Below are 16,917 nucleotides of genomic sequence, written 5' to 3' on the forward strand. Positions count from 1 at the left end.
AACTAAAGATAAATATAACAGCTGATGACTGATATCTGAGACAGGTTTACAGATTGTTGGCATGTATTGAAGTCCTGTCTAGAAGTGAGGCGCATTACCCAAATCTATTATAATTTTTTTTTTTGTTAACCCTTTTGATAAAAATGATGACAAAAGGCTGAGGGTATAACATAGTTTGTCATGTTTGTGAATGACAAGTATAAACATGAGATTTTTGGATTCGGGAACCAATTTATTTTGGGTATAGCAGAAATGTTTTGGTTTTTTTAATTCTTCTGCCATTGGGTGTTACTAAGCTAGACCTCAGACGGCCCCAGAAGAGGAGGATCTGGGCTGCTCTGGGCAAAACTATTGCACAGAGCAAGTATAAAAAACCTTTACAATCATTTTAATATATCAAAGGATTAATAACAACTTTGTGGTAAGTAATACTCCATGTCCTGCTTACGAAGTTTGAATCTTTGTGCTTGGATACTAAACCAAGGCAACGTAGCCTGTCCCGTTTGTGCCGCCTTCTATTTAATCCGCCTGATACCATTACCTTACCCTGCCATTTTTCGTTCGATGGGAACAAGACCTAAATATAAGATTGAAACTATCAAATCTTGTGCAAAGTATGCAATAAAGTGCATGCAACAATGTAAACTATATTAAAGTGCATACAATAAATATCTGCAAATATGCAAAAAAGTGCATTCAAAATATAAAGTATGATAGTGTATTGGCAACAAACACCAATAAAGTGCAATGTAGTGCTAAATAGGTGCAATAAATTGTGCATAGAATACAAATCACTAATAATAACACAATGGAAAAAAAGTCCGTAAATGCAATCAAACGTTCATTGGTAATTTCTTCACATCAATGAACTTTTGTTTATCCGTGAAAGTCTTAATGTGCGGACCCTTGTTAATTGTGTTCTTCAGCATATCCTCTCACCCCCTAAAGGAGTTGAAAAGTCAGAAGTTTTTTTTATCTTAATGCATTCTTTGCTTTAAGGTAAAAAAGCCTTCTGTGTGCAGCAGCCCCCCTCGGCCCCCTAACATTTACCTGAGTTCCTTCTCTGTCCAGCAATGTCCACGAGTGTCTCAGCTGTCCAGGATTCTCCCTCCTGATTGGCTGAGACACAGCAGCAGTGCCTTTTGGCTGCCAGTGCTGTCAATCAAAGTCAGCTAGCCAATCAAGAGAAAGGGGGCAGGGTGGGTTGGGACTCCAACTCTAAACCACTACCACAGAGCATGTAAGTATAAGATGTTTGGTATTTTTATTGGAAAAAAAGAGACTTTACAATCGCTTTAATGTTGCCAGAAATTGTGTATGACTACAAAAATCTAAATAAAGCATTTCAATTTACAAAAAAGGAATAAATATATCAAGGGATTCATATATACATATACTTTTGTAGTGCAGAAAAGAACAGTACATCAAATCATATAAAGTGCAACCAATATAAATAGTGCAATATAAAATTATGTGAATAAGATGTGATTCACACTCCACACCTAATGATGATGTATCCAGTTCATGTTCCACCACATTATTGCATACCAGCTCCTTATTGAATTCAAATGACCTCCCAAACATCAGGTCCTGAGCTTTTGATAAATAAAATGAAGCTATGTCTCAGTCACCTGTCCCTTCAGTTTCTATTGTATTCAGACAACCAGAGTGCCAGTTGCCCTAATGTCTTTGTCACCGAGTTTTTTGGTTATGTACTAAATTTAATTCTAGCATATTATCAGGGTGAGAATAAAATGAAAGTTGGAAGATGGGTTTTGGTATTCCCATTGTTACCCTAGTAACTTCACTGCTTTATAATAGCAGTAGTACAGCCGCAGTTCTCTGATTAGCCACTTGAGTATGTGGTCATCTTGGACTTGATTTATTTTCTTTTTTAAAAGGGGTGAATGTGATTATTATATTACGTGGGCGTATTTAACTGGGCTTAATTCACTGAGCACAGTACTGAAGATTTTTTTTTTTTTTTATGTGTGTGTCTGTGTGTGTGTATATATATATATATATATATATATATATATATATATATATATATATATATATATATGTATATGTATGTGTGTGTGTGGCCTCTTTCACACGGTCCGGATCCGTGTTGCTCAGTGGGGATCGATCCGCGATCCCCGCTGAGCCGGCAGATGACAGCTCCGTCTGGGCGGGGGCTGAGAGGGAGGTGTCTCAGCCCCCGCTGCCCTCTATGGGGGATCGGATGAGAGCGGACCGCCTGTCTGCTCTCATCCGATCACTGAACGGATGGAAAAATAGGGTTTCCATCTGTCCAGATTTCACAGACAGGATCAGATACGGATGGCAGCGGGTGTCAGCGGAGGTGTCTCCGCTGTCATCCGCTGTCCCATAGAGCTGCATGGAGGATCCGATCAGATCCGCCTAAAAAACTGACAGGCGGATCTGATCGGATCGCCCGTGTGAAAGGGCCCTGTGTGTGTATGTATGTGTGTGTGTGTATGTATATATATATATATATATATATATATATATATATATATATATATATATATGTGTAATATAGTGTGTGTGTGTGTGTGTGTGTGTGTGTGTGTGTGTGTGTGTGTGTGTGTGAATTTTTTAAAAAATGTTGTTACTCTTTGGCCTATTTTCAAGAGCAACAGGTTTTGTAACCCAAATCTAATGATGTATGTGTGGTGAGAAAGGAGTATTTTTGGAATGTTGACAATGAAATAGCCAGTTGCTTTGCGTTTACTCCTTATACCCTTGGTTAAAGCAGAGCCTTGATTTTGCTTTTCCTGCTCTAAGTCCAACCATTATCTGAACATCTGTAGACACAGTGATGCTTAAGATGCTCTTTTTCATGCGTGCAGCAGTCTAATCTATGATTCAATAAGCACTTCCGCAGCATCTCGTGTTTGGGCAAGTTTCATTTTAATGTACACCGATGCTGGAGGGTGGTTACTGTCTAAACAATGAGGATGAAATGGACTGTGATCGTAGATATTATCACAGTTGATTGACTCTGACATAGATAATTTTAAATTGCTGACAAAAAGCTACAGTTATGTAACACTAATGACAGTTGTTGAAGATGATTTGCTGAAATGAAGCGTGGGCAATCCTCCGTTGTCCTTTACACCCAGAATAGTAAATGAAATGAGAAAAGAGTTGAAAATCACAGAGGTTGGGATGTACAACAAGGATTAAGTCCATCTGCCAGAGAGAGGAGAGATTTATTATGTTTATGCTGTTCATTCCTCTTGAATTTTTTTTCATATTAAATGAACATTTAAATCTTGCGTTTACTTTGCAGCTCCATTTTGGTAGATACCTAGAAATAGGATTTACAAATTGATTGGAAATCTGATTGTTTTTTGTGATTCTTGAATTCTTAGTGGCAGAACTGTGTTTGTTTGCAAAAACGCCCTTTAAATAAAAAATAAAAAAAGCTCTAACGCAGTTTTCGACCCTTACGTCAATGTCCCAATCAGAGTGCCCCCTTACTTCCATTACCCTCATTAGAGAGGCTAATGGGCCACCAAGTGAGCATCCTTGCACCCTGAAGTTATTCTGCCTGCATCAGGGAGTTTGCAGGGGTAATGAGTAAACCATAGTACAGTCACATGATCCTCTTACAGGAACCTTGGGCTAACCTTGCTTGGTTGCCTGGGGTACCCCTTTCCATAATATTTACTAAGCTGGCTGTCATGTAGCTTCACACAGGCAACATGCACAGAGTGTGTGATGGCAGATGTGTCATGAGTTATTGCTGTATATTTTTCAGTTACTTCAAGCCTTTGCTTTCAATCAGTCATATCCCTGCCATGAAAATACATGTGTTAAAATGGTGATGTTTTTTCTTTTTCTAAGGTTTGGCAAGAGCAAAATCTGTTCCTACAAAAACCTATTCCAATGAGGTTGTCACATTATGGTACAGGCCGCCAGATGTCCTCCTCGGGTCTTCTGAGTATTCAACGCAAATTGACATGTGGTAAACACTCTATCAATGCATCTCTACCTCTTTATGTCATATTTTTTCATATAATCTGTTTACATTCTTCAATTTTGGCAAGCTCATTCTTTTCTGCAGTTGTCTAGCTATGATAGAATTGCAAGATGTCTACCCAAAGTTAACAATGTTTCTGTAGAGTTTGTAAAGACAACAGTGACACATCCCAGGCATTGTGAAAGTTATTGGCAGGGTTCGTATGGTCATGAAAAACCTGGAAAAGTTATGGAATTTTAAAATGGCAATTTCAAGGCCTGGATAAGTTTTGGAAAATAATTTAACCCACAAAGCTTTGGAAAAGTCATGGAAATGTGAGAGAAAGGCGCCACTCAGATGTAAATAGTTTTATTGACACATATTAAGAAATTACATGGAGGTGTAAGCGTCTATCTTCATAGCTCGGCGTCCTTCCGGGTCCGCGGTGTTTCCATCCCTGAGGCTGGCCAGCAGCTGGGAGATTACACTAGGGGAGAACAAATCGGGGACTCAGATCGAGGCAGCGGTGAAGCGCATACCTCACTGGAGGGCCGCACGAACATGATGACACGGGGGGGGGGGGGGCTTCAACCGGTTTCGGGGCATGCGTGAACCGCTCGTTCAAGGGGGGTTAGTTTCAGCTAACGTTAGTGTGTAGCAATGCCAGGGAAATGGGTGTAACATGGATTTTCTTCTTATTTAGCATGTATACATAGACATTTCATGAAACATTAGGTCATGAATATTAACTTGAAGTCATGGAAAAGTCATGGAATTTTATTGGTAAAAATGTGTACGAACCCTGTATTGGTGATGTAGCTAGGCTGCATAGCTCATTAGAACTTTTGCCAGATTCCCTGCCTTAAATGTAAACGACAACTAAACCTCGATGGCACAAATGGCCCTCTGCCAGCTTGATACATTAAGTTTGCAAATGTTTCATATCTCAAAGTTGTGTTGTACAAGAAGTAAGTACTAATCTAAAGGTTTTCATTTTCTGGTTTCTCTTTAGGGGTGTTGGATGTATATTTTTTGAGATGGCTTCTGGAAGACCTCTGTTTCCTGGGTCCACTGTAGAGGATGAACTACATTTAATTTTCAGGCTTCTAGGTAAATGATGCTTTTATTTATATATATTTTTTTAATGCATGTTATCTATACATTTCATTGCAAGTTTTTGTTGCATTTTACCAATAGGATTTGAGACTATTTCTAAACCGTACATTTGAAAGCCATGTACTGTTCTGGGTCTTTAAGAAAATCAATAGCTATCTTCAGTTCTTTGTTTTGCTTGAACGTGTGTTTAAGATGTGAATGCTCTGCAGTGTGAAGTTTCTAAAGTGACCCATATTTTTCCTCTTGTGCAGTATACATTAACCACAGTTAAAATATATCAAATGTGACGGCGAAATTATAGCTAGATGTCACTTTGGGACATTTCAGCTTTTACAGTATTGCTGAACTGTTTCATAATTTGTGCAATTTAAACAAAATTGTCAGGAGCCACATATACTGTAGATGCTGTGAAGAATCTTATTATTTAAAGGGTTTCATTTGTAATACTACATTTCTTTTTTAAGTTCACCTAGGGTAGAGATAGTTTTGTAAATATTGTAAATGTTATTTATTAATTGCATTGTTAAATTGTCTTAGCACAGAAAATCCTAATACCCAGCATATCTTAAGGAAGATGAAATCAACCACTTTGGGGATTGTTATGGTGCTTTCAAGATAAAAATGTGTCCTACCAGAATAAGTATGTACTAAAACAGCAGGACTGCAAAACCTTAAAGTGGGAGTAAACTCCCATCTCTGACTTGTACCTATAGGTAAGCCTATATTAAGAATTAACTATAGGTACTGTAAATATCTCCTAAATGTACAGCGTTTTGGGGATATTTACTGTATATGCAGCCGATGACGTCACCAATGCATGCCCTCTGAAGTCCTGGGCTGTAAAGAGGGGCTCCCCCGCGCTTGCGCGAGAGTGATGTCATTGCTGCTCCGCCCAGTCACACAGCTGGGGTCTACAGACTTGGAATAAAGACCGAGTGAAGATAGAAGCGGCCTCAAGCCGTGACAGCACATTGCTGGAGGCCTTCGTTTTCAGGTAAGCTTCACATATTGTGCTAGTGCGCGATATGCGATGCATACTAGCACATTATGAAATTACCTTTCAGGACAGAAAAAGAAATCACCCAGCGGTTTACTATTGCTTTAAAATGGTTGGAAACCTCAGTTTTGAAATACGAAAAAAAAAAAACACATCCTTCTTTACTGTGTACTCTCCAAAGCACTGAGTGTAATTTCTCTCTGCTGCCTGGTCCCTCTGTTATCAGCATGACTCAGATCTGGCAGCTTTTGTCAGCTGTGTGAAGACTTCAGATCCCTGCCTCCTGCTCCTAGAACTAAAGAGAAATCCTTTCTTTTGTGTGTTTTTCAAAACGACCTACAGAAGAAATGGCTACAGATACACAGCTATAACTTATGAAGTAGGATTTGTTTCATGTGTGTGTATCACTTTAATTGTCAGGAGAGATGTGCATATAACTTAAAGATGCATTTTGCTTATGGTTATATTATACAGTACATCGTGTTTGTATGTTAATTGAACAGACTCATAAATGCATATCATTAAATGTACATTATCTTATCAGTCACATAGCAGTGACACAAAGCAAAGATATGCAAATAAAAGGGGTATCACAGGGAAGTAACAGCCAGTGGGCAGAAATGATATGGATTGGTATATGGTAATCAAAAATACTCCTAATGAGCAAACATAAAAGAACATAAACTAAAAACAAAATGGAACAAATCCCTCAAAAACCAACATCTGATTTCTGAGGCCACAGAATCTGTGGAGCTCCGTTACCTGGACAAATTTATCATCAAAATTCTTGCTTACCCTAAATAGGGATATTATACATAGTTACATTGGTCCAGCTTCTACCAAGGTAACTATATTTATACCATACCTGGCTAATGCCCCTGGAAGTTGGAAATCACTGAAGTAGACACCGCTACTTCCACTGATCTCCACTAGCTTCTGGGTTGTGCGCCATATGGCTGTCCTGCTGCATTGCGCTATATTATTAGGGATGGTATAAAAATCACATTAAAATTATTTGCATCATGCCTTTTTCTCTGAATTAGATAAGTTGAAGCACACAATATCACTGTCCCACCTCTTCTCCTCATCTAGCCAGAGGATGCTTTGCGTTCATTCAGAAAATACAAAGCACACTCTGAATGGCACCCATTGCAGTGGCACAGCACGGGACCCAAAAGCAAGTGGAGGATTTCAGGGGGCATTGACTAGTTAGAGTATATGCATACTTACATTGGTCCAAGCTGGACCAATGTAGCCATGTGTAAAATTTCCATACCTGTAATTTTTTCTTTTTGGAATTTTTCTGGAATTTTTTCTTTCACACCAGATGCTTTCCACTGCCTTTTTTTTTTTTTTTTTTTTTTTTTTTAATCAGAAAGAAGGTTTTATTAGAAAACGCAAAACAATACATATTCAAATCACTTTCGGGAAAGAGAAATATCTTGCTTTTACAAACTTTTTTCTCAAGTAAAGCGTTCTGGTACAAATACATTCACAAAGATCCTAATTCCTATACAGTGCTCAGGTCATATACACTTTTTGAACCCTACCAACCACCCATGTCAAGCATATTCAGCAAAAAGAGGAAACCCCTTATGCTGAAATAAACTGAGATACTGCTCCACCTTGTAACTTCAGAAACTGTCCAGCTGCATGTATGTACGCACATCTTTGTATGTATATACTCAAGCAAACAATCTATCCATGACTAAATTGGTTTGAGACAAACCCAGAACTGCCAGCCACCCACTTCTTATTCTGTCATACCTAGATGGAGCTCCCCTATGTTTGTAGGTTAGGCGTTCACACCTTAACATTGCACCCATCTGAGTTACCCACATCTCCATCGTAGGGGGGAGTCTGGGAGACCCACTGCTGTAATAGGAGTTTCCGGTCCTGGAAGAATGCCTTGGACACTGCTGTTCTGACAAAAGTGTCCTGTGTATAACCTTCTAATATGCCTAGAACGCATGGTCTCGGGTCCAAAGGTACTGATACTTGATATGCATGGTTAACAGTCTGGACAACAGAAGTCCAATATCTGTGCAATTAAGGGCATCTCCATAGAAGGTGTATAAGATCACCAGTAACCCTGTTACACCTAATACATAATGAGTCGGGCCATAATCCCATAGTATACAATTTGAGGTAAGTACGGTGTACTCAAAGGAATTTGTATAGCTGCGACAATCTCTGTGCCACATTTAGGGAGCAGCTATGCACAGATTCCAATGCCTCCACCCATTGCTCTTCAGAGATATTTCCTATGTCAATTTCCCATTGTACCATGGCTGAATTGGGGAATTTTTCTAAGTAGTCCCCCAGCAGCATCGCATAACATCTAGAAATGTATTAGTTGATGTAAAATGTCGCATCATATAGAATATAGGAGTTGGGGATTGTTTCATTGAGGCCACCGAGGGTTGGGCTTTAATGGCATGTTGTAGTTGCACACAGAAAAATTTATTTTGTGACAGGCCGTATCTGACTTTAAGTTGATTAATTGTACGCAGTCTACCATTTTCAAAAATATGGCAGAGGTGTGTAAAGCCCCTTGCACGCCATATGCTGTCGAATTGCAACTTAACTAGTTCTGAGTAGGCATAGTTATTCCATATTGGACTATATTCTGTAAAGCCCGTCACCTGCTGTAGCTGTTTCACCTTGGACCAGATATTATGCCTCAATCTAGATGTGGGAATAGCTTATTCGATTTCAAGAAAATGTGAGCTTCCAATCCTTCCGGTAGATTACGAGCCCCTGTCGCATAGAGAACCACCTTCAACGTTGAGTCTCCAACCCCCCCCCCCCCCCCCCGACTCCTGATCTTTCAAGGCCACCACTATATGCTGCGGTTGGGCTGCAAAGTAGAATATCCAGGGATTTGGGAAAGCCAAACCCCCATTATCCTTCAATCTTTGAAGCTGCTCCAGCTGGATTCTAGCAGGTCCTGTTTTCCAGAGCAAAGAGCGAAAGAGGGAATTGACCAATCTGAATATTTTTAAAGGGATAACTACTGGGGTGTTGTACAAAAGATAGAGTAGCTGGGGCATTAGGATCATTTTTACCAGATTCGCTCTACCCGCCAACGAAAGCCACAATTTAGACCATATCCCAATCTTGTCCCTGAACCTTGTTAGGAGTGGAAGGATATTTAGGCACCAATGTTCAGCAAGATATCATGACTCCTAGGTATCAAAACTGCTTTACTACTGGAACCGGGCAGGAGACAGATAGTTGAGGGTCTAGCGCCAGATCAAATTGCAATAAGGCTCACTTTTTCCAATTTATAGTAAGACCAGAATACCTGCCAAATTCATTAATTATACGAATAGCGGCTCTCAGTGAAGGACCGGTGTCGCCATCAGTAGTAACATGTCATCTGCATATAGTAATATTTTTTCATGGAGGGGTCCATATCTGAAGCCCTCCACAGAATCACTAGCTCTAATCTGCGCTGCCAAAGGCTCTATCGTGAGGGCGAACAATAGAGGAGAAAGAGGGCATCCCTGCCTTGTCCCTCTTCCAAGTTCAAATGGCTGAGAAGTCCTACCCCCCTCCCGAATGACCGCCGGTGGGCTCTGATATAGTAAGCGCACCCATGCAATAAAGGTTTTACCAAAACCAAACTTTTCCTAGACTGCCCATAGATAGCACCACTCTACTCTATAAAAGGCCTTGTTAGCGTCTAGGGATAAAAGTGCCCTCAAACCCATATTGTCTGCCACTGTTTGCATATTAATATATAATCTTCTAAGAATGACAGTGGTGGATTTATTAGACATAAAACTTGTCTGATCTTCATGAACAATATTGATAACTATATTTAGTCTTTTGGTCAGAACCTTTGCTAGTATTTTAATGTCAGATTGTAGTGAAGATATAGGTCTAAACGAGTTGGGTTCTATGGGGCACTTGTCAGGTTTCAGAAATAAAATAATGCTAGCCCTATACATGGATGGCAGTAACCGACCACATCTGCGAGCCTCATTGAAAACCCTCAGTAATCTCGACATAAGTGTCCTCAAAGTATTTCTGAAAACCTCCATAGGTAACCCATCATCCCCGTGAGCCTTGACTGCGGGCATAGAACTGGCCGCCTCCTGAAGTTCCTCCACTGTAAACGGAGCATCCAAATTCGCTCTATGTACATCAGAACGTTTAGGCAGGTCAATAGACTGCAGATATTCTGCAAGGGCCACATTAGAATCTGAGGCCGTAGATGCATACAGCTCAGAGTAAAATCCTACTAGTCCAGTCATGACTGCTACTTGAGAGTTTGCCAAGCCCCCATTGGGGAGTTTTAAGGCCCCCTATTACCTGTGCCGCTGGGCGTACATTCACAATCTTTGCCAGGAGGGGGCCAGCCTGCTGCTCCTCATAAAATGTGACCTTTTTAAAAGGGAGATCTTTTCCTTTCTGCTTTGGAGGAAATAAGATTAGTTAAGGCATCTTGGGCGGATAACCAGGCTGCTCTGGATTCATCAGTGGGCAGTGGTACATACACCCCCTAATGCTCCCGAACATGTCAAGTAAGGAGCTGTTCATAACTTTTAGAGATTGTTTTAATGCCATTCACTGTGTGCAATGAAGACCCCCCGTAAATAACATTTAAAAGTGTCCCATTGAAGTAGGATGTCAGCATACCTATCGTTGTGCATAAAGAAATTAGATATGTTACAGTCTATTTCTTTATTGGCGGACAATAGCTTTAGCCAATAAGCGTTTAAACGCCAAGGGGCTTTAGGCAAGTCCATTCTCGGCTTAGCTTGTTATCCAGCATATTAAAGGGGAGTGATCTGAGACCCCTCATGGACCAATATTGTTCCTTAGTCACCAAATTGAGTGATTGTGCATTGCCTAAGCAAAGGTCTATGCAAGATAAAGATCCATGGGTCTTGGAATAACATGAGAATTGAATATTGATATGTTCTTTCAGTCTCCAGGCATCCATCCAAGACATTTCCTCCATTAAACATGAGAGGGGGTACCACTAGACATGGGTCTCTATAGCGGAGGGGGGTGCCTGTCCAGGGTTGGGTTTAGCACTCTATTAAAGTCTCCAATGATAAATATCATGGCATCTGGCTTATCCAGTAGGAATGCCACCAATTCCCTCAGCACCAGCGTGGAAAAAGGAGGTGGTATATACATCAAAGCATACAGTTTGCAATACAAAAATACACATCGCCCCTCCGGATCAGAGGCTTTTGCCAGTTTCTGATAGTCCAGCACTTTGTGAAAGGGACGCACACCCCCTGGAATAGGAGGTGTGCGTGGAGTGGTAAATCTGCCGTGTCCAGGAATAGTTCATACAGCTAAGGGGTCTCCTTGGTGAGATGCATCTCCTAGAGGCCTAGAATAGCTGGCTGATATCTGCGCAGAACAGCATTAACCATCGCCCTTTTCAAAGGGTCTTGTAGTCCCCTGACATTTCAAGAGATTAGCGATATTTCAGTCATAACCTGGCGTTCAGGAAAGCATATTTACTATGACAACCAGAAGGCAGATGTGCCAGCTGGTGTATAGTAAGGTAGTCGTAGGTGTCTCATAACCTTTGCATGAGTAGGTCGTCTTCGGAATAGTTGAAAATGGCAAAGTTCAGATTGAAAACAAAAAATCCAAAAAACAAAAACCAAGCAAGGAAGGGTTGGTTACCATATAGCTGAGCTGGATGGCCAGCAATAGGTATAACTTGGAAAGTTGCCAGCAGGGCATTATCCTTTATAAAATAATAACCACCATTTGGGCCAACAACAGTAAACAGAAATTGGAAAGTATAGTGCTCTTGTGAAGATAGTAACCTCCTCTCGGCGTCTACCTTTAGTAACATAAAAACTGTAAGTGTCTCTTGTGTGTATAATAAGCCCTATTCAGGGCAACATTTTCTTGAAAAAAAAGAAATTACCTTGGCTTCTGGCAGTAACTCGCAGACGTGCCAGATATAACATTGCATATGGTAGGTTCAGACATTGGAGGCACTGTTTAACTTAACTTAAAACTTAGCACGCTTTTGCTGTACCTTGGCAGAAAAGGCGGGGTAGAAGAAAACCCTTACCCCATTATACTGGCCAGCCTGAGCACTTTTTCCCTGTCACGATAGTGCAAAAGATGTGCTAGGATGGGTCTGGGCTCAGTAACCGGGAGAACCCTGGTTAGGGGTACAATGTGCTCTTTCTATTGCAAAAATGGGGGAGAATGTATCCTTTCCGAATATTTCTAGGAGCCATTTTTCAATTAATTCTGTGGGGTCACCACCCTCAACCTTCTCCGGTAAACCCACAATTGGTATGTTTTGCCTGATTTTCAATGTTGTCCGTTTTATCACTCATAGCATTTGCCAGGGTAGTCATAGCGCATGATTCACTCATTAAAGAGGGTAGCTTATCTTCCACATCACTGATGCGTCCTTCCACCGCTGTTCTCTCTCGCATTTTCTGGAGGTCATGTCGCAGCAGTGACACCTCCTCTGTAAGCCCCCCTAGCCGCTCCTTAACAGTTTTCACAGACGCAGTACACTGATTGACAGCCTTTAAGATTTGGCTTAGTGTGGGTTGATTGTCTCCCTCTTGTAGGTCTGCAGGGTCTGCATTACATGTATCTGGAGGTGATGTAAAGACAGTCTCAACTCCTGTGCCTAGACCCAGTCCCTGCATCGTCATTTTCTTCCTCCATCACCTCATTAACTCCTGACCCCTGGGCACCAGACAGCTTTTGGGTGTAGTGTATCATGTCTTTGGGGGCATCCTTGCGGGTTACTCTTACCCACTTTGCTGCCTTGCTCCTTCATTTTTTCAGTGCCTCGTGGTGTGCCTTTCTGCTGTGCTGTGGACGCGCCATAAGGGGATTCCAAAGCCTCCCCATCTTACCTGCCTTTTCGGGACAATGCGGGAAAGGTATCCACGGATTCCTTGGGGTAAACAGAGTAATCTGCTGTCAGTTAGACCTGGACTGGGTGCCGGAGGAAGGATCCGTGACAGGATTTTCAGTGGGAGCTCCGTGTAGCTGATCCGCTCACATGCCTGATTCGGTCACGCCCCTTCCACTGTATTTTTAAACTGCATCCAGAATGTATGCACATTGTTTGCCATGTATTTCATTGGCCCTAGTTTACACCAGTAAGGTCAGTTTTAGTGCTTTCTACAAAAGTATAACCTGGTGCATTTTGTTCATCTGGAATGCATCAAAACGTGTGTTAACCCAACAAAATGAATTTTGTCCTAATGAAAATAAAGTTTTTTAAGTGTTGAAATATAAGTAAGAGGAAAAATGCACTAGACTGCATTAAAAACGCTTCAAAAACCTATGCAAAAATGCATCTGGAAGGCTGAAATTGTGGTGGGAACAAGCCCTGATAATGAACTCCAGGAAAATGAAAGTTTTTCCTTGTAGTTGAGCTGTGCTTGCACTGCAAGGGTTAACAATTTGTCTAGGGGGGCCTGGTACAGCTCCTTAGCACCGCTGGTCCCTGCAGCCTATTATCCCCTGCATTCTAGTGGTCTAAGGTCCTCTGACATCAAGAACAATGCAGTGCCTATTGCCCTGCATTAGATGTAAGGGTGCCGAGTAACAGTCCACTGCCATCTGCTTGGTGGGGAGCGGAGGATCAGGTAAGTAATAGTGCTTTTTCTATCCCCTAGTAGTTAATGTTTGCAGGGCGAGTGCAATCCCACTGCAAGGGAGGGATTTAGTTTTCCCCAGAGTTGGGCTGTAAGTCATCTGTATCTCTGGAGTTACTGACCATTTTGATGCATTGTTTTCATTAATGTTGACCGTTGATTTTGCATGGTTTGTGCTCAGTTTGTATTGCCCAAGTTTGTGACAGGTTTACTTTAGTACAGTTAAGCTACATTTATTATCTTTTATTTTATTTTTCCGAAGGCACACCGACAGAAGAAACCTGGTCAGGAATTTCTTCAAATGATGAATTCCGAAATTACAACTTTCCCAAGTACAAACCTCAACCACTTATCAATCATGCACCAAGGTATAGATCACATTTGGATGTTTCATATCATTCAGATAAAACATTTTACTTTTTTTTTTTTTTTTTTGTTTTTAAGAAACCAAAGGGTTATTGAATCTCTTCCCATTTTCTTTTCTAACCGTTCGGCAAAAAACACTATGACCCGTGTTAAACATTGTGTCGTCTCAGCAAGTTAAAACAGATCTATAAAATCCTCCATTACATTTTTCATTGGATATCCATAAAAAATATTGAGGACACCCACCTTTGTGTGTGATGTCAGCTCTGTTAAATTTGTTATGGTTTTGGTAGATGTGCTTACATTTGTGTAATTGAACATTAAGCTGTTTTTGGGATGGAAACTAATTTCTTTTTGTTGATGATCAGTATGTGATTGTGAATATCCACCGGTGGAATGTTTGGAGTGTAAATTAGACATAGCTGTCTGTTACCATGCAAAGGCAGCCTGTATGCAGCTCTCTGAATCCCAAGTAGTTACCATGGCAACTGTGAGAGACCTCACAAGTCCCCAACATTTGAAATGGGCAAAGAGGGACATTGAGGTTTCTTATAACGAGATATTTATTTTAATGTGTTCTCAGGCCCCTCTAAAGATTTCCAGGCATAGATCGGAACAAATCCAATAAATGTATTATAAAACCAGTTTCCATTATTTTACACAGTATTCAGGGAAAGAGAAAGCTGTTCAGGAAACATTTTTTAGCTTCCATAATTGATGATGAGAGAATATTCACCTGGTGCAGTTTGTCTAAATAGTAGGTTCTTTCGGCTTTTCGAAACGACTTACTGCCTCTGTGAAAGTATTTACTTTTAAGGGCTCTTTCACACTAGCGACCACATCCTACTACTTAGAAGTAATCAGGCACATTTCACTGTTTACTGTTGTTTTTTTGCAACCATATTATAATGTCACAAAGTGACGTTTCATTTATTTTATTCTTAGCAAAGCATTACAATACAGATTAAAAAAACATTTCAAAATCCCTGCAAAAACAGTAAAATGTGGTAAACTCCTTGGAGGCCCTTGGGGCTCTAGGTATATAGGGCAGTTGAAAACGGTTTATGAATGCTGAGACTGGCAGCTGGAAACGTCAGTTATACAGCTTTTACGTACTGTCTTTATATGAGTTTAGCAGCAGTTATGAGCAATTGATGTTAGAAGCGTTTTTTTAAATATAACCTCAGGAGGCCCTCCCAAATGCCCACGATGCATGAAAAAAATGTAAATGATTAACTATTCAGCCATTCTGTGAGAGAGCAGTGTTCTTGTAGATAGCTGTCTTATTTTTTGTGTTTTCACTATGGATCCCATCATGAGCATGTGGTAGGAAATGCTCCGGAGGTTGCTGTTCGTCGCTGCTGGACTCATCTATTGATGCAGGCAACAGCATGTGGTGACATTTGTGTTTTTCAACTTTTTTAAATGTTACCTGAAAATTTTTCCCTTTTAAAAATGCTTTTAAATGCAAACGCACATAAACACGGTTTACCACGATTAAAAGCATTTGTCATTTGAAATGCTGGTAAACTACAGTCCTGAATGTGATTTTTCTGCTTTCAAAAAAATGCCTGTAACCTCAATTGCCTCTAAACTACTATAAAGGACATGTACACATAAGATAACATTGAGGAGAGCTCAGGGGCTGCTGAAAAAAATTGCCCAACTGCTCCTAAACTTCAGTTTAGCAAGTGCAGTGTACATGAGGCCTTAAGTTCCTCTTATTTAGAGGTCTCCATGCCCCATAATCATTGACCCCCTCTACGCTCACCACCCTCAGAGCCTGAAGTTCGAGCATCACCGAAAGCTGGCAGTCTTTCCGAATGCCCCCTTATGGCTAAATCCCGCTCTACATGCTGCCGGAGCCACATGCTTGGTCTAAATATAATATTAAGATGATATCACAAATAATTAACAACCAATTCTTGACTCCCCCTGCCTCTACTCTCCTCTACTTAGAATATCCCAGTGTCCTAATAATTTCAAAATCTCTTATGCCTTCCACAGTCAGTTCTCACAGTCTGCCCTTCAGGGTATACAATCTGTTCTAGAGTATGTACTGAGAGACCCACCTCCCATATCACTACTATATCCCTGTCTGTTGTGAGGGCCTCAGGGCTAGATGGTTGCAAGATGTACCAGACCTTGACAATAATGATTTGGATGATGTATGGGGTTTCCCCTTTAAATTCCTAGTCTCTTTAAAGGATCGTCTAATCCTGGTTCCTCGTGCCTATTTTTCACTCCCTATAGGTTGCATAAAATAAATTCCACTTGTCCCCCTGAGTGTTGGAGTTGTGGAGGGGTTCCTGGGGATTTTTCACATATTTTTTGGACCTGTCCGATAATTAACAAATTCTGGCAAGAAGCATTGTCTATAACAAATTTAGTTATTTCTATTCTTTGCAACCTTCAATGTCTACATGTAATATTGGGTCTGGTTGAACACTTTTTACCGCGCACTTTGGTTCACCTGCTTCTATTTTATGCAAGGAAAGCGATTGCTCTACACTGGAGGAAACCCATTTAATAAACGGTTAAAAAAAAACGAATGCATCGCAACACGCTGCGCTAAAAAAGTAGTGCAAATCCTATTTTTTCCAGTACACAACACTGCAGCTCAGTGTCCAGTCTAAGTGTGACTCCACATGCAGTACACGTGCCCCAGATTCAATTACCGGTCTACAACAGGTACATGAATCTGTCCCAACATAATATAGTTTAAACCTGGTGCTGCGCTATGAAAGTGCTAATCCCATTTCAATTTAATTGTGTGCAATCAAATTCAAAACATATGCAATCATGTACGATAAAGTGCTAGGTGCTGATAGCTGTGTGCAATACTG

At 40.7% G+C, this 16,917-nt stretch overlaps 1 protein-coding gene across 3 annotated transcripts in view; it reads left to right on the forward strand.

Moving 5' to 3' along the window:
- The window catches only part of CDK17 (cyclin dependent kinase 17), a 265,332-nt gene that overhangs the window by 237,136 nt on the left and 11,279 nt on the right, over positions 1-16,917 (forward strand). For all 3 annotated transcript variants that reach the window (XM_082254997.1, XM_082254998.1, XM_082254996.1), the window contains 3 exons: positions 3,859-3,979; positions 4,986-5,083; positions 13,968-14,073. In XM_082254997.1, coding sequence (XP_082111123.1) covers positions 3,859-3,979; positions 4,986-5,083; positions 13,968-14,073 — 325 coding nt within the window. The remainder of the gene's footprint in view (positions 1-3,858; positions 3,980-4,985; positions 5,084-13,967; positions 14,074-16,917) is intronic.

This window comes from Pelophylax lessonae, assembly GCF_965119305.1.
Source record: "Pelophylax lessonae genome assembly, chromosome: 4".
In the NCBI taxonomy this organism is placed as follows: Eukaryota; Metazoa; Chordata; class Amphibia; order Anura; family Ranidae; genus Pelophylax; species Pelophylax lessonae.